The following is a 25,374-nucleotide window of genomic DNA, read 5'->3' as shown; positions in this document are numbered from 1 at the left end:
CTTGCGCAACAAGTGGTTTTCTTTGAATCAACAGTAAGACAACTTAGACACTCAGACACTTGTAGAAATCTATATAATTGGAATACATTACAGTGGCCATTCATAGGTTATCAGCCCTTCAACATCATAATAGCAACTATCATGGCGGTGAGAGAACAGATGTTGAATAAAATGTATTCTTTATATATAATGAAATACCTCTTGCAGTTAATACGAATCTCACTGAGGGAGAGAAAACTGCTTACACCATCATAATTTGGTTGTCAATACTTGGCTTTATTGTTTTGGTCGTGGTTCTCATCAAATGTTTCTGTTCAGATTACTGCAAACGATTGGGAACCCGTGAGTAAATAAATAAAATACATGACTCATACGTATAAAGTATTAAAAATTGAAGCCAATTGCTGGTTTGGTTTTTGCTCTATGAGCATCTCAAATGATGACGTAATCTTTCAAAGAATTAACGATGAGAATCGTTGAGTATGAGCATCGCGGGATGTTTTTTGGGGAGAGTAATCGGATATAGGATAGAGAGAAATCGAAATCAAAAAATCACCACTAGGCGCCTAAAAGCTTTTTATATACCCCGCAAAATATTAATTCAGTATGAATTTGATTGACAAACCATAGTGAACTGTTGTCATTGAATATTGTCTCCAAAGGTTTCCCAATTTTATCTATACAACAAGTGGTTTCTATTAATAACAATTTAACCAGAGTAAGACAATTAATAAATAATAAATTTCAAAAATATATATAAAATATATTGGTCTTACAGTGTCTAGATACCATTACCATAGTGGAACAAAATCGGATATGAAGTCTGTTATGATATTAATAGGAATTATAATTATCGTAGGCATCTACCAATGTTGTAAAAAACTATGTGTATCCAAAGCGGAAGATCGTGAGTAGAATTTTTGGGTGTGGTATATTCCAAGGGGCTTTTGAGATGCATTATGTAATAGAAAATTTTTTTTTGGACCACTATATATAATATTTTTCAATATTTTATTGAATTGTTTTATTAGGTTTTTTTAAATTTATTTATAATTGAAGTTTATTTACTGCTTATTTTTAATTCAATTTACTCAGAGACAATTTTTCTCTCTGTAACATTATCAAATGCTTTCTTTGCCGGCTTTAGTTCGAGCATCGAGCTTTTTATTTTTATTTTTTATTCAAAAAGCCAACACATTTTGATGAGTCTTCTCTTCAAACTGCTCTTAAACATGCCATGAACTTATCTAATTATGATTAAAACCAACAAATTACCCACACTTTGTTGTTTTCTTTCCCAATTTAAACCCCAAAATGAACCGTATTTTGGGTGTTTTAGTGGTGATAACTAATTACGATAGGCAGACTAGTCGGTGCTTTAAACATTCTCAAAGGTAAATGTTGGCACAAATAACACATTCAGTTGAAATGTGATTGAAGAAGCAAACACAAGGGTTGTCGGCTTAGAACTTTGCTAAAAATAATAATAATTAAAGCCACAATGCCAAGTAAAGCGATGTAAGTGTCACTGCAGCGGCAGACTTAGGACAAAATCTATATAATTGGAATATCTTGCAGTGAACGTGGTACGATCCTCCTTATTTACTTTGGAATAGTTGTATTGGGCATTTTTATCATTAGCCTCTTTGATTATTATTGCGTTTCTAAATACTGCAGGAAGGAAGAGGAATCCCGTGAGTACTTAAAAAAAGTTAAACACAAAAGTCCCTGGGAGTGTAATAAATATTTTGTTTTTTGGTTAGGTAACTATCCTTTTTAGGCAGGCTTGATTCTAAATATATTTAGTTTTAGTGTTCTAACTAAACCGAACAGTTGTCTGTGAGACTTTTAACTAATATAACAGTAAGTTTTTAACAAACCCCAAAATTTCAAAACAATGTTTACAATTGGAAGTGCTTTACAGTAGGTTCTTATCATTTTCACCATCATAATAGGCATCTCAACAATAACAATAGTCCGCATGACCCATTAACGACTACCTTGATAACAATTGTCCTTCTTGTATTGTTGATGTTTATCCTTTGCTGGTGCTATTAATGCGCACATCTCCTGGAGGATCGTAAGTCGGCTGCCTTTAATATGTTGAGGAGAACATCATTCCATATCAAATTAAACGAATCCGTCTAATTGTAAGACTAATGGACGATTGATTTGTAATGTCTAAGAAGTTCTTAAATAATTATTAAATATCAAACACCGGTTTAGAACCTCGCCGTCTATGATTATTGATTCGTTAGAAAATACTGCAGAAACGAAGAAAAATCCCTTGAGTATTTTATTCATTAATATAGAGATATGACTCAGAAGCTAAGTGAATGAAATAGGAGAGTCCCTGTGGATGTCTTTTTTCCTGGTATATGCGACTATTCTAGACTAGAAAAGCGTGACCATCAATATGTAAATTTAGTATTAGTTTCTTAACTAAACTGAACGGTTGTCTGGTAGACGAGAGGCAAACTATCTAAAAAGTAAGATTTTTAGCAATCACCAAATTCGAAATCAAATTTGCATAATTAGTAGTGTCTTACAGTGGGTTATTCGTATCATGATCCTAGTCAAGAGCAACCCAACAATAACAGCAATCATCCGGATATCATCTTTATGACTAACATTATATCAATTGGCATTCTTATATTTGGTGTCTGTTTCATGTGCATGTGCTATGGATGCTTCCATCTACTGGTAGAAGATTGTAAGTGAGATGACTTCAAATAAGGGGTTAGTTCTTATTCGCTACTTTATGTGGCAAAGTTCCTTCCAGTTCACGGCTTTAATATTTTAAGTAAATTAGATTTCAAAATATAACAATATGCTAAAGAAGACTTAATATTTTTCCCAATTTTTATGTTTTTTTGTCTTCTATTAAAATAATTTGAATTTGCTTTTCATTATTTTGTACATATAGTACCACAATTAGTTCAAAAAATCATGCTGTTGCTCAGAATTCCCTAAAAAGAATCATTTTAACTATTTTCTATTTATGCCATATGACTCAGTGGCTGAAAAGAAAAGCGACGAGAGGCTTAGGTGTGTCTTTTTGTTGGTGCCAAGGGCCAAGCCTATAACATTCAGTTGTAATTTAACTAAACAAGGCAACAGGACTCTTGATTGTGAATTGGAGCAAATATTTGGAGCTCTTTATGTGACCATACACTAAAGATCCAAATAGTTTTCTGTTCTACAACTGGATTAATTTAAAAACAATTGTATATGCATCAAAAATACTTACAGTCAAGGATATATACTATTAAAACAAATACTATATGGAGATGATTGACTGGGTATTTATCTCTGTTTTTGCTGGCTTGACTCTTTGTGGTGTCTGCATTAATCTATATTGCTGCTCTAGCAAAAAAGAAGAAGTTCCACCATGTAAGTAGTATGGAAATACAGTGTAGTGTACCTTGAAAAGCCAGTCGTTACATTAGAGGAAGGATACATCCAAATAAATATTATCCAATAAGCCCTTAGGGCCTTATGACACTGGGCGTTATGACATGTACCCCTTTTACACACATACTTTATATGCATGTATTTAAAATTTAATAGGGGGATTAAAATTCTAATTTGTCTTATTTTAAAAATTATATATCGACTGACAAAATAGTATCCTTCAAAATCAAAATTTGAAATTTATATTCTTGGATTTTTTTCCGTCCTGTTCAAAGTATTTGCGAATTTATTTGTAGAAGTTGAAGGCCTATCTTGAACTTCTACAGTAATTTGGTTTTTGCAATAACCCTAGAAGCATGCTATAAAAACAGATGTTAGACCTCAAGCATTTGAGCTAATATGGAAACAATATTTAACAACTTTACTTAACCTATAGGCAATTGCATTGCCTACATTTGATTCAATAAATATAGTCTCCTCTATATGGTGCTAGTTTTGGTTTGCTATCGATAGCCATATACATCAAAATAAAAAGACGAAAAAAAACTTTAGAAAACAAGCAAACATGTCGAAAAATGTAAGCAGCATAATGAAAATTTTGTGATTCAAGGGTGAAAAAACAACCAAACAGGAAAGTTGTCTGTAAATTGTTGTAACTTATTCCGTGTCTAAACAAAAAAACAAACAAAAACCAATCTCAAAGGAGTAATTATTGCTCCTCATGGGTAGCAAGTGAATCATTTTATAATTGTGCTAAGGTTCAAAGAGAAGGCACAATCTATATATCTAAAATACTTTTCATGGTCTTTGCCGTTTAGAAACACAAAATGGAGATGGGATTTTTATTCATCTTTTCATTATCAGTCTTTGCATTTTTTGGTATTGGCTTCTACCAACATTTTTGTTGTGGAAAACGTTGTGGAAAAGTAAAAACGCGTGAGTAGCACAAATATTAATCATTCTGACTATAAAGAAAGATGACTCATTTAGTTAAATGAGCAAAGTTAATGTGAGTGTCTTTCCCATGGAGAGATTCTAGACGCATTTTTGTGGTGTAATTGTGAAATGTAATGTATTCTACAAATGAATTTGTATAGGAAAATTATTTTATTATTGCTTTTGTTTTTAACTTTCTCTTATCCATTATATGTATATATGTACTACAGTATGTATAGTAAATAATATATGGTAATTATTGTTTACTTCTTATTTTTATTGAGCACAAACAAATTACATACATATGTACATACATATGTACGCTGCTTTTTTTTGTTGTTATATTTAAACAATTCTTATCGTTTGCATATAACTAGATAATTAGATTTATATCTTATCTAGAGATATTTTTTTAGCAGTCATTGTGGTCTGTTTGTGAAATGATTTTTTTTATTTAAGCGATTTAAACCTCAGATTTTCTATACATTTGTATTTGCCACTCATTAATATGCATGTTTTGTTAAAAGTTTTACTTTGTACCTTTAAGCAAATGTTTTTAAATAGGACTGAAACCTTTTTTGTGGAGGGTAACCCCACTGAATCATGTGTTCTCTTCATATCAATTATAATTTTTTTTTTACTTATAGATAAGTAAAATAAATTAGATATCGATACGTCTATTAATGTTTTCACATTCAACTTCAGTATACGGTCAACTGCAAAACCTCTCACACCGCGAAAAAAATATAGAAAAAAAAATAAGCAAATGGACGATCTTGCCATTTGGCTTCCCATTGTCATAATTTGCGTTTTGATCATTTGGATAAGTATTTTCTTACGTGTACGACAACAACGCCAATTTGCTACTGCCCGTGTGGTCGCTAGTGGTAAGCCAAATCCCTGAAGATCTTGACAAGATGTCAGTAGTTTCGGGCGAAATCTAAATCTAATCTTACTTCAAAAGCAATAAATAAGTCGACATTTGCATTGCGACTTTTTTTTTTTCTTTTGATAATTGTTTCAATTGAAGTGATTATAATTATCGATTTTTGTTTGCTTTTACAAATTAGCAGTGGTTTTTGTACAATATAAAACAAAAACTCGGCCAATTTACGTAGTCCGTTTGACGTCAAGCCGTGTTATGGACATGCTCATTAATAATTATTATTTTTGTATTAACAAATATTTATGGATCGTTGTCGACCATGTTTTATAGATTAACTAATAAATCATTTAGAAGCCTTTTACGAAAATTATTAGTTACGGAATCCAAATCGATATCGTTGAGCCTTAGAAATGACCTTGGTGGTAATCGAACATCCTTTCTCTTACTTGGGAATTGAAACGTTTCGATTCGGGAACATTTAAGAACATCCTTCAACACAATTAGCTCTAGTTTATACTTAAAATAGTTAAACCATTATTTAAGTACTTCAAGTTTTAATCTATCCAAATATTGCTTAACCTAAAGCCAAGAGTCCTTAAGTATTTATAATTTAATTTACAATTTAGAATCAAGATAGGTTGAAGAGTAATTGCCCCAATATCTCCCGGGTATTGCTACATGGTTACCTAAGTTCAATTACCTTGAGTGTAACATCCATTTGTCCATTGTCTTTGCATTTCAAGTGGTTTTCACAGAAACCTATCTAATGCACAGTGGTACAAAATAGAACTTTAACTTGAATGAAAAGTAAACACAATTGTTATTATTCCAAAAATTTTTAGACTTAAACCAAAAATCAACCTTCATGACACTTTAACAGAAAACAAAATGACTATCAACTTTTATAGGAATGGATAGAATTGGCATAGTTAGAAGAAAACGCATAAATAATAAATCAATTTCAAATGGTTTATTTTTAATAATTAGACCACTGTCTGACAAGGGGAAATTTTTGTATATTTTTCCACCGAGACTAGTATTTTGTTCTTTTTGTTTTTCTCCGCTTTGATAAGCTTAATTTAATATAATTATTATAACTGACGTCAATTAGATTGTCGAAAAAAAACGAGTAAAGACGAGAGTTATAATATAGAGATCTTGGATTATGCCACTTAAAGTCAGAGATTTCCATGATAATTTTATTGATAGATATAGATGATATTAGCGGGTACTTAATTATAAAGATGTTATCTACACATAAATACAAATTGAACAATTGACGTAGACAAATGCAAAGGATTGTAAACTTTCGATGACCACTTGAGTGGTTTTTATGATGCTGACTATGTTATAATGGTTGTGACTGGACTATGTTTTGGGTTTCGGGTTTCGGGTTATAATCAGTTTTTATAAGCCTAAACAATTCTGTGACGTCACAGCATAAAACACACGTTTGCAGATATATTGACAGACATGTGGCTAATCTAATCAACTCCCTTAGACCACCCCAACAACTTTTGTGTCGATAAATCTTAAGGTTTGCTCGAAACGAAAGAGGGACATTTCAGGTATTAACCATTTAACAGCAAAGCAATGCACAACGCATCAAGAAAGTGAAGAATATAACGTGGAATAACGCAAACAACGTGCCACTCAATGAACAATCCTTAAAGACTGAATCATATTAGTAGAATAAAAGTATAATAATAAGTAAAATTAAATATGCCACATGTACCGGGTGAAAAGGATCTGGAGATCTCAACAATTATATTGTGTTCCATATTTGCCGTCGTTCTATTGGGTGTAATGACATTAATAATAAGTTCAATGATACGTAAACGAAAGCAACGACAATTGGCCAAATCAGTCATCGACTCAAGTTAGTATATCCCAAGATTGTGTGTGTGTGTTTTTGTTGATGGAATACAAATGCATCTTAAAATTTTTAGAAATTACTACCAAAATATAAACATTAAAATGTAAACATTTTATTGAATTCAACTCGATTTTAAATCTTATGAGTGGATCTCTTAAACTAAAAAGTTGAATATAGTTTCAACTTATTTATAAAATATTTACTTACTTCCATATTATTTCATACATTTTTTCCATTAAATTTTTGTTTATTTGCAAGTTCTAAATTCAAAACTAATTTAAATCTATAAGCTGTTTGTCAATGCCTTACGTAGAAATTCACTTCTTTAAAACTTGATTTGAAAGTGTTGAAAAAAGAAAACATTTTAGTCATAATTTATCCTATATTTATTTCATATTTGAATACCATATTTTCAAGGATATTATACCTCAAATTTCTTTTAACTTTGGTGTTGTTTACATAAATTTATTTGAAGAAATTCAAACTAATAATTTCAACACAAGATAAGAGATTTTTTATTGCTTCAGGGTGGTTCGTTAGAGATTTGGGTTTGTTAGAGATTTGGGTTTGTTCACGCAGCCCAAAAGCATGCTATACAAAGCGCGCATATCAATTGCCTATGTCAATTACTTGGCTGATGATCATTAACAACTAGACATAAATGAGTATATATATATTTAAGCAAATTAAAACAGTTGCCTTTATTTGTTTAGCTGATTTTCGTTTTTGCTTGCTTCTTTTTCAATATTATTCCCAACTTTTGGTCTAACGATTTGTCTGCCCGTGCGGCGTTTGTGTCTAGCCAGAGAGTGCAGTTGCTTCGGTCATGGATTTGTCGCCTTTGCTTATTTTGTTTAATTTGTTCATTCTTTTTCTAATGCTACTGAAATCAATTGATATCTGGCACCAGTTCAAAATGAATGCAAGTGAGTTTAATCCCTAAAATTGAACTAAGCAGCAACAGGTCCTTGTCCTTGTTTGCTCAAGCCTTTGTCAGTTGGGTTGGGTTTGGTTTTTGCAAGTGTTTTGCCAACTTATTTATTATTGCAACATTGAATGGGTCTATCATTTGGTTTTGTGTTCGCCAACGTGAGAGTTCAACGTCTTTCCTAGTCAATAAAAGTAGATATTTCATAAATTAAATGATTTGGCTTGCCTTTTTGCCATTGATAGTGTTTGTATTTCTTTTTTGTCTTATAACCATGACGATTTGCTGTCTACGCTGTTATTTCTATCTGCGTATGTGTAGACAGATCTTTACTTATGCTGGTAAGTGGATTGCTCAACTTGAGGTATTTCCCACACAGATCTCGCGTCAATTCGTTCGTCATCAACAAAAACAACTTTAAGCTTTAAGCCGCAGAATTCAATCAGTTCAACTGTTTCGTTCGTGCCATTTAAACGTGTTTAGTAAACTAACAAAAAAATTTACGCCAGACATAATGCCTTACAATTATGAAAATTTTGATCATCCTGTTTATCCGCTAAATTGGCCTAATCCTCCGCAAAAGGATACCTCATTTGATCTATCAAAAGAAGGAAGAATTTTCTGGTCAATTTTCGCCGTATTCGTTACGTTTATTGTGTTTTGTGTGTGCTTCAGTATTTGTTGTCAATGGAGACGTAAAAAATCAAACGTGAAATCGAAACCGGTCTTTGAATGTATGTGTAATATATTTCTACTAATACTAAACATTTTTGGTGTAGAAGAATCAACTAAAATAATTAATTTACTAATGATATTACATGACTGAAAAAAGTGTTTGTTTATTTCTTAAGGAAATAAAGTCTGAATTTACTTAATAAGTAATTTTTGTGATTCCTTTAATGCAATATTTGCTTGTTGAAATAATTTAATTGCTTTCGTAATGTTTATTTAGTAAGGGTTTCCCTATGTTATCCAACTTATGATACATTTGCCTCTTTAACCTCTTAAAGTCGTATCAATCACTTTCACTGTTCTTCGATTCGTGGCATTCCCAAAAATTACTTAAGACAAAATGTTTCACAACTTATAACACCTGTTGCCTTATTATTTATTTTTATTGCATTATTTTTTATTTAGCAATAACATTTTTTAGGTATGGATTTTGGGAATTAATTTATTATTTATATGGGTTGTCTTAGAGCAACAAACATTGTTTAATAACAGAAAAAGACACTACCCTTATTTCTTTAATAGAGCCTCAGTTATCAAGAGATCATTATGAGTCATTCTTTAAATATACAATTGTAAAGTCTCTGAGTGTTTATCCATCTTATAAACTTTGGGTTCATCCATTGTTTGCATACACTAACAAAGAAAAAAGCAAGGTACTTTTAAAAATCGCTTTGCATAAGTTCATTTGTTTTCAAAAGAATGTTCATAAATTGTCTATGAATTGAATTGAACAGAATATTTTTATACGATGATTGTATAGAATATAATGAGAATCGAATAACTATATCCTAAATACTAGTCAATTTGTCAATTTGTTTCTAAAAGACATTACAAGTTAAAAATCGATTACTAACAAGGGGAACTTCAGGTATGCGAATCACCGATTCGGATGAATTTTCGATACGGCTAAATTCCAGATATTTAGAATAAAGTTGTTAAAAGTTCTTCATATTTTTCACGTCTGATAAAGGCAAGAGTATTTAAATGTCATCGGAATGAACCAAGTTAGCTTAGCTATTTATTTATTCCTTAAGTTTTGTCGCAGCATTCAACGTGGTTTATCAGTAAATTGTATACTAGATGAAGAGATAATGAAACTCGTTTTGCCCTTTTAAAACAAACGATTCAGTTGATATTTTCCGTTCTTGGCATTCAAACGGAAGTGTTTTCGAAAATGTCTTACGGCGGTCTAATTCCCAGTGATTTAAAATTACATCAACCATTTTGGGAAGATGAAATATTTATTGCATTTTTTGTGGTATTGAGTTTGATTATTATGTTTTACTGTGCCGTAAATTGTTTTTGCATTTATTTGAGACGCAAAAAATTTAAAAATATATCCGGTTCGATAGTGCCATGTATGTAAGATTTAATATTTGTGCAGTTTTTACAGAAATATTTGTAATTTTCTTTATTTGTTTTTGGTAAAAGAGATTTTTTCCTAACAGAAAGGATCACGTGCAGTTTTTGCGTTTTATCAAACTCTTGGATGATGCATTCGGGATGCATTATCTTTGATATAGCTTCTTAATTCTTTATTTTCTATGCAAATATTTACCCGTCTGTTGTGTTTTATTTATCTAAGATAAGAAATCTAATAGCTCCTGATGGTTTTTGGTTTTTTCGAACCAAAAAAGAAATACAGTTTCAATTCCTTAATCTTGTTAAGCGGTTCTAGTCTAGGTTGTTCGGCCCTAACGATGGGTGCAACTTGTGATGATATAGATTCATTTTTAGAATTTTTGTGTGATGACATTTTTTTACCATTTTTCGTATTGGCTGGTGCCGCTCTTATGTTTCTATGTTTTTTACCATTTATGATCAGGCGCCTTAAACAAATATCCAAGGAAAAACGTCAAGCAAGAAGTATGTATAATTATTTTGAAAAGTTTCATGTTTTTTAATAATTGAAAGTTGTTACTGGTTGTTATCTGTTTATTAGGTTTACATATAAGAAGTGATAATCTAAATTCTTTTAATTCTTTTACTGTGTGTACCTATTCTCTGACCCATGTAACCTAATCTTGTATATTATTTATCTAAGATAAGATATCTAAGAGTTTGATATGGTATTATTCTGCAACAGAAGAAAAAAAAACAGTTTTAATCCTATACTCTTGACAATCGGTTGTGCTGGTTTTGGCTCTAAGGATGGGTAGAAATTGTGATGATATTGTACCACATTTGGATTTTTGGTGTGATTACAGTGTTATAGGATTCGTAGCATTGATCATTGTCGGATTTTTTTTTATTTGTTTTCTACCAAATATTATTAAATACACTAAAAAAATATACAATGAAAAACTCAAAGCAAAAAGTATGTAATAATTATTTTTATTATTCATCTGACAAGTTTCATTCATGATTTGTAAATAATTCGAATCTTAAAGATTTGTTACTCTTAGTAATCTTAAATCTTTTACTGTCTTTACTTATTCTCTGGTGATGCATTTTCTTTTTCTAGTATTTGCGCATTTATTGGCTCTTTTAATAGAAATTCCAGTTTAAGTTCGTGATAATGAATACGTAATTTTACCATGTAAACCCGTGTAACTCGATCTTTAGCTGAAATGCCCATTAAAATTTGTTTCTTTCATGGGGGAATTCCGTGCAACTCAATGGAAATTAGATGTTAACTTATATGAGTCATTGGATTCTTTGTGGTTCAGACTAATGCTAAACCTGTTTGACCAGGTCGAATCGTTTAAGAATTTTCCTATTGCTTATCGATTACTCTATGACATATTGGCGGCTACTTGTGCTTCAATCAGTTTCAATTTGAAAAGTGAATTGATTGGATGTGATTACTTAAACTAAAATGAATGATTTTGAATTTTTTGCATGTTTATTGGAATGTTTATGCATTTGTTGTTGCCAAAACTCAACGGGTCATAAGAAAAAAGATTGTAATTCAGCCACACGTAAGTGTCTTCAAACTGAAATAAATTTTGAGGTCCTAAACTGATTTTTTTAAAATGTTGAAAAAGAAACTACTTTTATTGTACATTTTTATTTCATATTTTTAGAGCCAAGAATATTTTATATTTTATCGAAATTTTTGTCTTCTGTTTTTGCTGACAGGAATGAGTAAACTGTTTTTTTCTTTTTTTGTAAAGTCTTTTATGTTTTTTTAGTTATTTACTTAGCGTTTCTTCTCTCTTATAAAAAAAGTGTAGCAAGCTTGCAGGATAAGCTTGAAGGGAAACACATGTTAAAGCTACTGATAAGAAAATTATTTATCAGGCTTTGTGGCATTTTGAATTTATTATTAATATGCTTGTTGAAACTTTGGTAGTTGCCCCTGATACAAAAAAAAAGAACCCGAAAACATTAAAATTTTATATAACGAAAATTCAAACATGTCGACAGAAAATGCGAAATTATGACTCATTTGAATTTAGTCATTTATATTACTAAACCTTTACTTTACCTAATAGTTTGTTGGATTATATGGATGAGACAAGGCTTAAAAGCTGACTCTTATCTGAGAATGGAATGTACATATGTGATATTAAATTGAAGATATTTGCTCAATTGATTGGTTATAAACAGGACCATTCAAATGATGTCTCAAGTATAAGTGAGTAAACGTAATGAGTCAATCTATGACTCAAACTCCTTCGTTTGATGTTTTTAGAGCTCAGTCAAAAGGGGTTATACAGAGCCGCACCCATTTTATGTATAGAAAAATGAATTCGTTAGGTTTATTTTATTTTCTCAGTTCAGTGCTTCAATCGTAGCGTTCAAACGCGCTTTTTAAGAGCCTCGCCAAAAAAATGTCTAATGACGATAATGAACATTTGGATGAAAAAATAAGAACAGTACAAAGTGTTCTCAGTTTTTATAATAAAATCGCAACTAATTTTAAATCGGAATCTACAACTCTGAAACCTGAAGTTGTTGATAATTTGCCGTCTGAGTTTTCATATAGTGTTTGCCTTGTTTTGATTGTTTTATTTTGTTTTCTCTGCTATATCTTTCGCAACTGTTGCAACAACAAGCCAGTTGCAAGTACGTGATCGTAAGTTTCAATATTAAAACTTTTCTAATTTTATGTTACTCTGCGAACAAACATTGCAAAATATTTATAAAGCTACTTATAATTTTTCTCAAAAGTGGAATGGAGTATTTCCCAATCAACTTAACAAAAAAAAATATTATATTGAGTTTTGCATTGAAATGAAGTTAGTTATTTTAATGTTGATTTGAATTTCAACTTAATAAGCAAGCAAATTGACGAATTTACTTAAGAGATTACGCATACGACATGTAACACAAATTATTCAAGGCAATACAAATTCTTTTTGAATCTGAACGAAGCAAACTCGTTATTTTTTTCACTTTTAAGAGATTCTATTTTTGAATTTGTCTCATCTTTAGCAAAATATTTGTCCAATTGATTTTATGATTTTTCTATCGAAATTGATTATTAAAGTTAGAACTAACCAAAGAAAGGCAACACAAGGGAAAATATTGGTGGTGTTTACTAGAAGTTGTATTCTCTTCAAGACTGCTTCAATTTGTGATATTATTATAAAAAAAACCCACACTATATTAATAATGAATTCCATAATGATTCAATTTATGATTGAATCACATACTTATATATTTTGTTTATTTATCATCTTCTAAAGATAATATTAGCCTAAAAATGTATGAAACACTTACATATACATAATTGCAAACTAGTTTCCGTTAAAAACACAAAAAAAAAACACTTTATACAATCTACAAGTTTCTGTTTTATTTATAAATTCTCTTTACTTTTGTCGACGTCCAAAATAAAAATAACTAGATTTTATAAATTTTATTTGTTTTTTTAAGAGTTTACTGGATAAGCAATGTGTGTTTACTCCTAAGCCGTTTCTGCTTATATTTTTCGTTATTATAATTAGGAAATTCGATAAAGAATGACTAAGAATAAAATACGTCACATCTTAACGATAACATTTTCTAGTTTTAAATGTGTGGTAAATTCTCCTCTTTATAAATACTGAGCTTCTGATTTCTTTCTTCACATTTGAAGTGAGTCGGTTGTGACATTTAAACGGTTTTTAAGCGAATTTTTCTAAAATGGGTAGACGAGTTTCTATTAGAGGAAAAATAAAGCCTCTCCCAATTGCAAAAGTTCCAATTGTAAAAGTTCCAATTGTAAAAGTTCCAATTGTAAAAGTCCACCACTACGGAGGCGTGCAACCTTCCATTATAACAAATGATGTTTCTGTAACTAGGATATCGGGTGTAGGGATTTCCTTTATTTGCTTTGGTGTCCTTGCTTTTGTGATTTTTGCAATTTGTTTATGGATCTACTTATGCAGTGACGAGGAAGAAGAAGAGATTGTGATAGAAGAATTTGATTGTAAGTTACAATATATAAATAAAAAAAGACAAAAATGAAGACACAAAAAAAACAAAATGTGGTTGTAGTAACATAACTATCTAAATAACCGACTGAAATCAACAAGAATGACTAATTGTATATAAAAAACTAAGCGTGTTCCAAAAATTTTTCAATTTGAAAACTTTAATCGAGGCCCTGAATGTCTGTTGCGTTGTGGAGCTAAACAGTATTCTGAGAAAATCTACAATTTATCTTATAGCCAAGACTCAAATAAAGATTTTTTTTAAAGGCATAACCTTATTCAGTTGAACATATATTCCAGTATTGGTAACAATGAATCCATTTATTTTTGCAAAAATTTGTATCTTTAAACAAATAGTTGATCGAATTTTATTGCCCGCACTTCTTTACCAGTTCATTTATTTCATTCGTAACATTCATACGTACCTTTAAAAGTGATCGGTTAAAATGCCTAAAACTAACAATACTAATATATTTATTCCTTTTATACCTAAAATTCAAATCAGAAGCAATCCAGTCAATCGAAATTTCAACAAATAATAGACGAAATTAATTGTTATCGTTGTCATTAGGATTGAGTTTCTTGTCATTTTTTGTGGATTCGTCATTGTAAAAAGCGAAATGAGTCATAGGAAGCGCATAGTCCTAGCGTTAATGATAGTAGGTTAACATATGTTTTCGTGTTTTAAATCGTGTATTTTTAAAAACAAAAAAAGAGGAGAAAAACTTTATTCAAATACTTAAAATTTGTTTATATATTTCCATTTCTATTAAGGATTATTATTCCATTCAATTCTTAATCTTATTGTATGGTATTTTATTTAGTTCAGTAAAGTACAAAAAAGCCAACAAAGTTGAAGCGTGGTTCGAAAGCCACGTGGGACGTAGATCTCTACAGTAACATAACACTTAAAATATTAAAACAATCTGGTAAAATATTGCACATCGATAATAACAGAAAAATCTATAAAAAAAAATTAAATTTGTAACAAAAGCAAAGTTTATATATTTTTATTGTTTTTTTTTGACTTACTAGCATACAATGGAATGATTTCATATAAAGAGTTTGTTAGGATAAGCTAAATGAAATTGAATTTCTTTAACCTTTTCAGTTTCAATGAAGAAATTGCCTTAACTTTGAGTTGTAAAATTATTAATTTACCTTGTAGATTATTTGTATTGTTTATCTATTTTTGATACTATTTATTATTTATACCCGACTGGGACCCATTAAAATGTCAAGTCATTGAGAAGAAGATTCAAGTAAGTCACTATCAAGTGGTGAGAGACTCTCGAGGATGACTTTCGCAATTTAGCACGTATTTTTGTGGTGAAAAAGAAATCTGTGGCCCGATAAGAATCCCCCCTCCCTTAACTCTATTAATTTTCTGCTATATCATTGAGGTGAGATGTCTGTCTATATGTGGATTAATGTGATACGCATTTAGGGTTTTACCAATTTGCTATAACTCTTTTAGGTTCTTGGGGTCTAATGAAAATGAAGTTCAAATTGCTCAACATTAATCTAATTGATGTGGCTTAATGTTTGACCTTTCAATGAATTGACTTTAGTTCAATTTGATAATTCATTATGAACGCTACGATATTCGATATATTTCAATATCTAACACATCGCCTCCATTTCAATGGAGAGACTTTGGCATTGGAAGTATTCACTTTGTTGCTCTTGGTTGTTCTAGTGGCTGCTTATGCTTTGATTGTTGGACGCGAAGTTAATAGTTTCAGTTCATTGAATAATACTGTGTAGAAAAGTCGGTTAAAAATGTATAACTATTTTAATGAATCAAGCAACTATACGATTGAAGTTTATGATCACCCGTATTCGGCTAGACGTACCTTTGTCTATGCCATTTTAGCCAAATTTCTTGTAAGATTGGTATTAGGCATTATAACCAGTTGTATTGTGTATAGTGTAGTGTATTTAAAACGTCGTCGATGTCGCATACAGGCCTTAAACAAACCGCTAAGTAAGTGTTTACCGATAAGTGATACTGGCTCTCTCTCGCTCTTGGAATCTTTATCTTTATGACCATTATGTGATTATTGCATTGTTTTCTATGAGAATATCTCCTAGTTTAGGATTGTTGTTAGTCGTTGACCGAATTCTAGCCAGTGCATATCGTTAATAATACCTACTCATTAATATTACATATTTTTATAATGGATAGTTCGGGCTTATATTGGATTCTATTCTTCACATTCTCAATATTCTTTATGACATCCATGGCGGTATTCTTAACGCGTGGACGTAACCAAAGAGCTCAATTAATGAAGGGTGGAGGTGTGTGTAATATTCTTACCCTAAGTTCTTCAGGCACTTCATCAATGAGAGCCAAAAGTTTGTTCTTCGATGCAACTTCTTATCGATAGAGATACGAATTTGGTTAAATTGTGTAAATTTTAGGATCAAGTGAACTTGAAATGTTCAAAATAAACTAAATAAGGGCTTAATGCTTGTCCTTACATGTACCCAAAACAAGATATTTTGGGGGATTTTTTTGTGTAATATTGTTATCATTAAAACATTTTTTTTATCAGTGAAAGTAGCTTTGACCATAGAAATAACAAAACAAATGAAATTAGTTTATTACCAACTGCAAAGGAGTCAACTGCCATGGAGGGCTATTTAATACCAATCGTTTCGTTTATAGTTGCTTCTTCGTTTATGTGTTTCTGTTGGTGTATATGTTTGTTGTGCGTAAAAAAATTGAACGAAAATTTGCATACAAATATTTATCATGGTATGGAAAAAGTATTAGAATATTTTGTTATTTTTTTTTCTCTGTTACTGTGAAAATAGGCTATACACTGGGCAATTTTCATCGTATATCATTGAGGAGCTCTATAAAATTGTTATCTGGCTTATCAGCTAATGAGAAAGAGAGAGAGAGGGAGAGAGACAGAGAGAGGGACAAACCAAAGAGAGCTAGGATTGATTAGCGAGACAAAGTATGGTAAAGTACTTTAGACAAAAGTGTCGAACCAATTGACAGTTGGTTGTTGGCCATTCCATTGATAACGTGTCGAAAATGGAGGGATTTTATATAGCTTTAATAATTGCATTCTCCATATTTATTATAACATCAATTGTAGTTTGCATTAGACGCAAACAAAAGGCAGCCAGAAATGTTGGCTATACCATACGAGAAGGTTCAGGTAGTTCACAATATAGATATATTCCCTTACGATTTGTTGATGTTATCAGGAGACAGTATGAGTCATTTGTTTATTTTTAGAAAATATTTAACGCTTTCATTTCACTTTTTTTCTCTTTTTAGCTCCTGTGGTCGTGACCTCTGCCACACATACGGCTCCAGGTGGTTATCCAGTTACTCAATTGCCCCCACCTGGCTATCCACCAAATCCTCCAAATGTCTATTCCCCTGCACCATACCCAGCTCAGACAACGGGGTAAGTGTTTGACATTCCGATTTGACTTGAGTCAATTTTGTGACAAAATCGAACTATTTTTTTTACTCTTTTTCCAGTAATGTGACTGTTCAAATGCCCATGCCACAGCCAGGGTAAGCTTATCAGTAAATCGAATTGTTGATAAGTCGACATTATTAGTAATAACTCTTTTGTTTTCGTTCGTTTCAGCATGCCCACACATGGGGTTACTCCATATCCGCCTATGCCACAGCCTGGCAGTATGAATCCTCCCTCATATGATATGGCTGTGGCCAATCCGGGACCCAGTGTCATACCCTCTAGCTATGAGAAGCAAGCGCCTTATAATCCCACCTATGGACAATAGAATTTTTTTATTTTTTGCATCTGAAACCAAAAATTGAAGACTGGCGATGCGACTTCAACGACTCATTAAAAGAAAAAGAAAAAGAAATGCACAAAAAGTTACAACTTTATTTATGAAACGAAAAGAAAGAACTAAAAACAAAAGTCAAATGTGTTTTTCACTTACATTTAATGTGAATAATTAGCTTTATCCTGTTTATTGTTGTTTAAAAGAAGTATTTTCTCTAAAAAGTGAAATGTATTCCATTTATTTTTACACAACCAAAGTGAAAGAGCACTCAAAAAAAAAAACAAAAAATGTTGCTTTTTTCGTCAATTCGATTTAAATTTTTGTCCTTAGACACACACACAGACACACACAAACATAGGATTGTGATGTATGTATGCATATACCTTTTAAGTGCTTTAATTTAATTTATATATACAAACATATATTAAGATGAAATGAAAAAAAAAAATAAAACGAAAGTAATAAAACAAAAGAACCTCAAATGGTTCAAAACATAAATAAAAAGTTGATTTCATTATTAAACTCATGTATCATTCGTATTTAGTTGGAATCGCTTATCAAAAGAAATAATAGTACATAATACATAATAGATAAGTAACAATGTAGATTAAATGAAAGTTTATTAAGCAATGATTGTAAAGACCCGACTGTTAGTTGGTATTTTGTTCTGCTAGCAGCACCTTCAATATGTTTTGGGCGTACTATATTACGATCCCTTTGTTTATTTTGGTCCTTTTGTATAATATGTATGTTGTAAATCACAATTGTCGCGTTCGAAAACGTTTAAAAAATATGGATCAAATCGTTGTTGTACAAGGTTTGTATTGATAATGCTCAAAAACGGCTAAGGCCTTTGATTTCGATTTCAAATACATCTTAAACTTGTGTATTTCTGGTTTAACAATTAATAATATAATCTTCATCAATTCAATGAATTCAAGTAAATGAAAAATTTAATACTGATATGGCAAAGAATAATACATTTTTAATTCTTATTTGCCAATATCTTATCAGTGAATTAACTAAACAATGAATACTTATTTAATAATAACAGGAAAATTCTTTAACCGATCGGTAATTAACTATAATTTCCTGTGTAGATAGCATAAAAAAAAGGTTTTAAGTGAATTTTTAGTTACAAAACAGCATAAAAATTAGAAAGATTGTTAATTTTTGGATTGTCGTTTGCCAGTTTCGGCTTTTGAAATAAAATTAATACATAAATCAGCTCAAAGGTTGTCAAGATTGTTATATAAACATCACTGCATCAAAACTTTAAAGTTCCCAAAAGTGTTCAAAGAAACAGTAACAAATAAAAAAGATGAGAGAAATCGAAAGCAAAAAAGGCAAAAGAACTAGTTGCTCTCTTTATCCTTTAAACTCAAATATTTACGGCTTAGTCTTTAATTGCTTTTTTAATTTGATATTTTACAGAACCTGTCCCGTTATCTCCTGGGTAAGCTCTCACGTATTTCTTGTCTCCTGTCACATTTACTTATTTTATTTCTTTTTTTTGTAACAGAGACCCGGGGCAGCTGGTAGAACCTGGAATATATGTCATAACGAAAAATGAAAAATAAAAAGTATTATTAAAAATATACATTAAATAGATTTTATAATAAATAATTGATTACTCACATAATAGCACTTACCTGTGAATATTCTAAATGATCATGTCTGGAATAATCTTCAATATATCATTGACTGAATAATCATATGTTTATGGGCTTATAGGGACAGCTCAACTTAAGAGGTCTAGTCTCTGTATTGGCGATACTAATTCCATTTTAACGGCTTTTGCATTTAAGTGAAACCAATTGATTTTCATTACATCTAATGCAAAGAAAATCCATCAGTTTAGGGTAGTTTTTGTTTTGTATTTGCAGCAAGTGGTTGAAACGGCAATAATGATAATGTTATATCTCTTATATATAATATTGATTCTACCCTTTGACATTAATATGTTGGATCAATCTGCAGAGAACTTTATAAATACTTTTCCAAAATTGTCCTGCAGGCCAGATCTTTGCCCAAAAGAAACAATTAGTTTGGGTTGCATTAAATCAGAGGTGGGTCATAACACTTCCTTACACTAGGTTCTAATAATCTATGACTATGGCTATTCATTTTTTTTTTAGTTTTTTGCCGAAGCTTGCGGCGCTTATAATGAAATTTGGCATGTCAATGGTCAAATGAGACAGGGTATACTTAGTTCTGTAAATATGATACGCAATTTGGTTGCCAGTGGTCAAAATAATTTTTCTGTGGCTGCTCGCATGCCACTCATGCTCTGGGATCGTAATTTAAGTCTCTTGGCGAGGGTTGCTTTGCGTCAATGTGACAGCGAGGGTCGCTATTGTGCCAATACAGAGAAATATAATTTTGTGACTACCACTGAGATCAGCAGTACATTAAAAAGAAAGCATTCCTTGCTAAAACATGTGCTTGGCAGGTTTATGCCCACGTGGCTTAATGATATCTTGGGCTGCCGAATGGATGCTAATAATCGTATAGTGCCAGTGGATGAAGGGTGAGTTCGATTTCTGCAGAAAGATTGTTTATAAAATTTCTAATTCTGTAGTCGCTGTGTGGGTCACTATGTACCACTTATCGAAGACAAAGGCAATCGCTTGGGTTGTGCCTTACGAAAACGTTCTATACGCGCCAATAAGACAGAAACGGTGAACCTCCTATGTCACATCTCCAGAGCAAATGTCAACGATATGCCACCCTATGAGATTGGCAAAACTGCCGGTGATAAGTGCATTACCGGCCGCAGTCTTTTGTATAAAAGTCTCTGTTCCAAAAACGAGATTGTCGATGCCAATGCTGTAGCTCCTAAAGAATAAAATATAATAATTTATCTATCTCTATGGCCAAATGGTCAATTGTGTGACAAATTAAATGATTTTTTTCTTTTTGTTTGTGTGGCCTTCTTTGATAGCCATGCTTCAATGCAAATCGATTGTCAGGGCGGGCGGAGACAACTCTATAAGAGACAGCCCTCGATGCGTTGCGGGTCTAGGTTTTCAACGAGATGTCGTGGCTGCTGCTGTTGCTGTGGCAGCTCTTTGCTAGAACTTGGGCCTTCGACTACTGTGATCCTGTCCTGTGTCCGGGGCCCGAAAAGCACATAGCATGCAATAATTTTGGTGTAAGACTTTGTGGAGTACGAACTCTAGTGCGAGTAATTAGATCTCTTTTTGGGTTTTTGCAACATTTTAGGAACTGGCTGATAGCTGCAGTCCCGATGCCCATGTGGTACGGATTACTACAACTCGACGCACTATGATCCTCAATGAGCTGAACGCTTATCGCGATCGTATTGCCAGGGGTGATTTAATTGGCTTTAATCCTGCCACCAGAATGGCTACCTTGCAATGGGATCCCGAATTGGCCAGTTTTGCCGAACTGAATGTGAAACGATGTGCCTTGGTTAACGATCATTGCCGGAACAGTGATCAGTTTCGGAATGTGGCTCAAGTAGTTGCCGAGGGGGGCTGGCAGAATTTGGCCAATGGAGGTGCCAACTCACAGGAATATCACACAGAGGATGAGGTCATAAGGGCCACGCTAGAGCAAATGTTCGCCGAGTACAAGGAGTGCAGTATGCGGGATATCATTGCCTACAGTCCGCCCATGAACAGGTGAGTTTCCCGTGAGATGATCCAACTCTAGATCCTCACAGAATTCTACGCTTGCGTTACAGCAAGTGTATTGCCTATTTCACCCAGCTTGTGCGGGATACAACCACCCATGTGGGATGTGGCATACTCCGCGAGACAAGGAATTCGACCAATGCAAAGGGGGAATACATTCTGAATACCCATCAGTATATGACATGCAATTTCGTCAGAGGCAATGATGTAAATGCTCCGGTCTATCAAAGTGGCGATCGACCAGCCACCGAATGCCTGACTGGAAGGAATCCTTTATTCATTAATCTATGTTCGATTAATGAGATCTATGATAATACAATCTTTAACGGATTCTAATGAGAGAATATCTAATTCTAGGAATGATATCACCGTGCGCTCAATGAGTAAAGCGATTAAACATATTAACGCCAGCCAATGCGATAAGATAATAATACAATACAGTGGGGGTTTTTTTTTTTTTTTGTTTATGATTTATTTAATAACAACCAAGGGAAGAATATTCAGATCAACCTGATCTTTTGGTTCAATTTGTTTGTTCCTTGGGCTCTTAATAGCTGAAATGGGAAAAACATATTGAATATCCAACTTATTGTGGGTGAATAACTAACCTAGTTCCTGATTCATGATATATTTAATCAACTCTGATATGGGATATTCGACAAATAAAGTCATTAGGAAGGCTACCAGCTGGGTCAAGACAAACACGATCAAAGTGTGGCAAAACTAAGAAATTCAAAAATTCAATTAATTAAGATAATTTTGGGTTATCCTTCCATTGACTTACCAAGGAGAATTCATTCACATAGATTGGTTTTCGATAATAACCAGCAACTATACGTAAAATCACAATGTGCCAAAGAAAAGCCTGAAAGGATATGCGAGCCAAAGGACGAAACACAGGCAAAGTGCAAAATTCATAGGCAATCCCTAAAGAGAACAGAAAAACCATGTCACTCCAAGAGAATAGTGTATTTATGGTGCTTCTCTTACATCCCAATTTCAGGCACATGCAGCACACAAATCCAGCACAAATCAGAATCCATAAATTCTTATAGATCCCCGCATATATAGCCAACCAAATGGATGGTTTTTCAAAATCATATTTGATGAATATATAACCGGAAAGCAATATAAGCAAGGCGAGGGGCAACATTACCCAAACGCCCAGTTCATATTTTAATTGTCCACGATATTTTTGGCATTTGCCAGACTCACGCACTTTCAAATAGAATTGAGCACTAAGGAAACCAAATAAATAACCACCCAAATTGGTATAAAACGGAGGATATGTCTGATAAAAGGTATCAGAGTGTCGAAACCATAAATAACGAAAGGTTCTAAAACAAAAAGATAAATTATGAAAATTCCATAAGAAATCGAGATCTACTCACTCTGGTTTTAAATGATAAATAGCATCCAATTTCATATAATAGGTCAGCAGAGCAGGCACAATGAATGTTAGTATTAAGAGAATCATATAGATATAACGTCTCAATCTAGGATGTCTAAGGAAATGAATTATATAAAAATATTTCCAACATTTTTGTAACTCCACTTACTTTTTGCTTATGACTATGACAATTAGAAATAGTTCAAAAAGCTGCATATCAGCAGCTAGATACCAAGTCTGTTGGGCACACTGAAAAAGAGTGTATACAACTAACTATATAGAAATATATTACATTTCAAAATCAACTTTACTTACACTCTCTTCCATCATGTGATTGTTAACAAATAAGACATTCTTCCACCAGTTTTCGCGACAGAAAACCCTTTCCGCCTCCGTCACATGACGCCAAAAAGGTCCATTACCCAAATGGGTCAATATGGTGGCATTAAATAATATTAAAAATAACAATGAGGGTATAATACGAAAATAACGATTAAAGAAAACCCTTAAATAGATTCCTATGCACTTGCATATTCCAGAACTTGTATCCAACCATTGACGTTCTGTAAAATTCATATAGAGCAAAAAACCGCTCATGACAAAAAATATTTGTATTATAACATTGCCATTTTGAAATATAGCGGCTTCGAATCTATATAGAAATTGTTCATAAAATTCTGGATTCTCAACTTGTATGGACATGAAAAGCATTAGAGTGTGTCCCAAGATCACGACAAAAACGCCAATCACACGAAATGCATCAAAGAAACGTAGATCGCGTGAGATATCGCTGGAATGTGGCATTATTAGACGATAATAATTGCGACATATTGAAAATGCTGCAAATAGTCTTTGAGCTGAAAAATAGAGAATTAGGAGTTAGAAAATTTATAAATAGAAATCATTTACATACTATTTGACTTGAGATTTTGCTTATAGAACTCATTGCCTTGCCGGCCACTCTCGGTTTTTAGTTGAAAATCATAGTTTGAGGATATAATGGTCAGTATAAGCAAAGTGGCCAAGAGTAAAAACATGGTGAGATCTGCTCCATCTACAATTAGTACATTAATTAATACAATCATCTCTTGTATACATTATTTACTTACCAAATTTCTTATGCTCATCGGCTTTCACACAGTATTCAATGTGACTGCGTAGACGTAAGGGAAATTTCTTACCAAATTCTCGATTTAAGCAACTATTTATCAAATGATCATAGTGTAAATGTTCATCTGAATTTCTCTTGTGCACCTTGTCATAGTATAGGCTTAGTTCTTTGTCCTCAATTTTACCCTCATAGAGTTGTTGTATATGGAATTTGCTAAGGGTTCTCAAAGTTTCCTTGCAATGCTGCAAACAAACGCCCATAAATAGTCGATCATGACGAAAATAATGCTTGCCATCCTGCGAAATCCTTTCAATTTCTTGCCATAGCTGGGAACTGCCATTGACAGCAATTTCTGCATAGACCATGCAATAAGTTCTATGAGCCAATAACGAGTGATCAACATGGGAGGATTTGTCCAGGCAAAGATCATAGTCATCGAAATGATATAGCTCAGGCATTTCTCTATATCTTGTCACTAAAAATCATCATTATATATATTTATAGATTGAATATGTTTTCTATTGATTTCTCTACTTACAATTAAAGGATTCGCCATTGGCAAATTCTGGCAAATGTTTTAACAAAATTAAAAAATAAATCAAACCAATCATTGTGTCCAACTTTTTGTGTATGTGCTAACGTTTACTCAGTTCAAGATGAACTACTTGTTGGAAAAATTAGCTTTTCAGTATTTTGCGACAACTTGTTTATTCTTTAATCGATTGCATGTTAGATTTATACACTTGAATAGCTCTACTAAATGCATTTCTCTACAAATTACTTCATCATAACAAACAAAAAAAAAACTTCCGAAGTAAATGTTGTCTTACTGGCTCTGTACATAAAAAGTCTGAGATCAGCCGTTTCCATAGCTTGTTGGGAAAATCCGCTTGTCCAAGATAGAACTTTTGCGTCTAAATCAGCATATATTTGAAATATTTTTAAACGAATTGTATAACATAAAGAAGTGTGTAAATGACAATTTTTTTGGAGATACCCCAATAATAGAAAAGCGCCAAAATGCAGCCTCAAGAAAACAGATGGAAATACCGAAACTGATGTTTAAAATTTCTCCAAAAATCATAAAAATGCTTTACTTTTTATACCCTTGCAAAAAGGGTATATTAATTTTGGTCAAAAGTGTGCAACGCATAGAAGGAAGCATCTCCGACCATATAAAGTATATATATTCTTGATCAGCACGACGAGACGAGTTCAAATAGCCATGTCCGTCCGTCCGTCCGTCCGTCCGTCTGGATCAACGCAAACTCCTCCTAGACCGTAAGAGCTACG

At 32.4% G+C, this 25,374-nt stretch overlaps 4 protein-coding genes across 17 annotated transcripts; 3 read left to right on the top strand and 1 right to left on the bottom strand.

The window, feature by feature from the left end:
- Window positions 1-818: 818 nt before the first annotated feature.
- LOC6638519 (extensin) lies at window positions 819-18,419 on the top strand. Of its 13 annotated transcripts, none has more exons than XM_047009500.1 (4): window positions 819-907; window positions 17,434-17,566; window positions 17,644-17,679; window positions 17,756-18,419. In XM_047009500.1, exons 1-4 carry the CDS (start codon window positions 829-831, stop codon window positions 17,910-17,912), a joined length of 405 nt encoding a protein of 134 aa, XP_046865456.1. In that variant the 5' UTR covers window positions 819-828; the 3' UTR covers window positions 17,913-18,419. The 13 variants fall into 13 exon arrangements, with proteins under 13 accessions (XP_046865456.1, XP_023031823.1, XP_046865454.1 ...); XM_023176055.2 differs by lacking the exon at window positions 819-907 and adding an exon at window positions 4,227-4,350; XM_047009498.1 differs by lacking the exon at window positions 819-907 and adding an exon at window positions 5,097-5,237.
- A 1,372-nt stretch (window positions 18,420-19,791) lies between these two features.
- Window positions 19,792-20,826, top strand: LOC6638512 (antigen 5 like allergen Cul n 1). Its single transcript, XM_002061333.3, has 3 exons — window positions 19,792-19,990; window positions 20,060-20,451; window positions 20,503-20,826. Exons 1-3 carry the CDS (start codon window positions 19,829-19,831, stop codon window positions 20,768-20,770), a joined length of 822 nt encoding a protein of 273 aa, XP_002061369.2. The 5' UTR covers window positions 19,792-19,828; the 3' UTR covers window positions 20,771-20,826.
- A 115-nt stretch (window positions 20,827-20,941) lies between these two features.
- Window positions 20,942-22,016, top strand: LOC6638513 (antigen 5 like allergen Cul n 1). Of its 2 annotated transcripts, none has more exons than XM_002061334.4 (3): window positions 20,942-21,075; window positions 21,147-21,568; window positions 21,631-22,016. In XM_002061334.4, the coding sequence occupies exons 1-3, from the start codon at window positions 20,959-20,961 to the stop codon at window positions 21,914-21,916; spliced, it is 825 nt and encodes a 274-aa protein (XP_002061370.1). In that variant the 5' UTR covers window positions 20,942-20,958; the 3' UTR covers window positions 21,917-22,016. The 2 variants fall into 2 exon arrangements, with proteins under 2 accessions (XP_002061370.1, XP_046865451.1); XM_047009495.1 differs by having other exon boundaries at window positions 21,610-22,016.
- LOC6638514 (nose resistant to fluoxetine protein 6) lies at window positions 22,009-24,550 on the bottom strand. Its single transcript, XM_023177546.2, has 9 exons — window positions 24,080-24,550; window positions 23,884-24,024; window positions 23,286-23,827; window positions 23,140-23,219; window positions 22,972-23,085; window positions 22,571-22,917; window positions 22,365-22,507; window positions 22,189-22,303; window positions 22,009-22,134 (listed from the first exon to the last, which is right to left on the bottom strand). The coding sequence occupies exons 1-9, from the start codon at window positions 24,537-24,539 to the stop codon at window positions 22,052-22,054; spliced, it is 2,025 nt and encodes a 674-aa protein (XP_023033314.1). The 5' UTR covers window positions 24,540-24,550; the 3' UTR covers window positions 22,009-22,051.
- Window positions 24,551-25,374: the final 824 nt, after the last annotated feature.

Source organism: Drosophila willistoni (genome assembly GCF_018902025.1).
Source record: "Drosophila willistoni isolate 14030-0811.24 chromosome 2L unlocalized genomic scaffold, UCI_dwil_1.1 Seg139, whole genome shotgun sequence".
Classification (NCBI taxonomy): domain Eukaryota; kingdom Metazoa; phylum Arthropoda; class Insecta; order Diptera; family Drosophilidae; genus Drosophila; species Drosophila willistoni.
This window is presented reverse-complemented; position numbering and strand designations above follow the sequence as displayed.

Bases quoted from the DNA above. Each gene is read 5' to 3' on its own strand.
- LOC6638519 (XM_047009496.1), top strand. From the start codon at position 13,846: ATGGGTAGACGAGTTTCTATTAGAGGAAAAATAAAGCCTCTCCCAATT. The intron at 17,567-17,643 runs GTAAGTGTTTGA...CTCTTTTTCCAG, and splicing joins TACCCAGCTCAGACAACGGG to TAATGTGACTGTTCAAATGC. The intron at 17,680-17,755 runs GTAAGCTTATCA...CGTTCGTTTCAG, and splicing joins ATGCCCATGCCACAGCCAGG to CATGCCCACACATGGGGTTA.
- LOC6638512 (XM_002061333.3), top strand. From the start codon at position 19,829: ATGATAATGTTATATCTCTTATATATAATATTGATTCTACCCTTTGAC. The intron at 19,991-20,059 runs GTGGGTCATAAC...TTTTTTTTTTAG, and splicing joins TGGGTTGCATTAAATCAGAG to TTTTTTGCCGAAGCTTGCGG. The intron at 20,452-20,502 runs GTGAGTTCGATT...CTAATTCTGTAG, and splicing joins ATAGTGCCAGTGGATGAAGG to TCGCTGTGTGGGTCACTATG.
- LOC6638513 (XM_047009495.1), top strand. From the start codon at position 20,959: ATGTCGTGGCTGCTGCTGTTGCTGTGGCAGCTCTTTGCTAGAACTTGG. The intron at 21,076-21,146 runs GTAAGACTTTGT...GCAACATTTTAG, and splicing joins TAGCATGCAATAATTTTGGT to GAACTGGCTGATAGCTGCAG. The intron at 21,569-21,609 runs GTGAGTTTCCCG...AGATCCTCACAG, and splicing joins TACAGTCCGCCCATGAACAG to AATTCTACGCTTGCGTTACA.
- LOC6638514 (XM_023177546.2), bottom strand. From the start codon at position 24,539: ATGCCTGAGCTATATCATTTCGATGACTATGATCTTTGCCTGGACAAA. The intron at 23,086-23,139 runs GTAAGTGGAGTT...TCATTTCCTTAG, and splicing joins GTCATAGTCATAAGCAAAAA to ACATCCTAGATTGAGACGTT. The intron at 22,918-22,971 runs GTGAGTAGATCT...TTTTTGTTTTAG, and splicing joins ATTTATCATTTAAAACCAGA to AACCTTTCGTTATTTATGGT.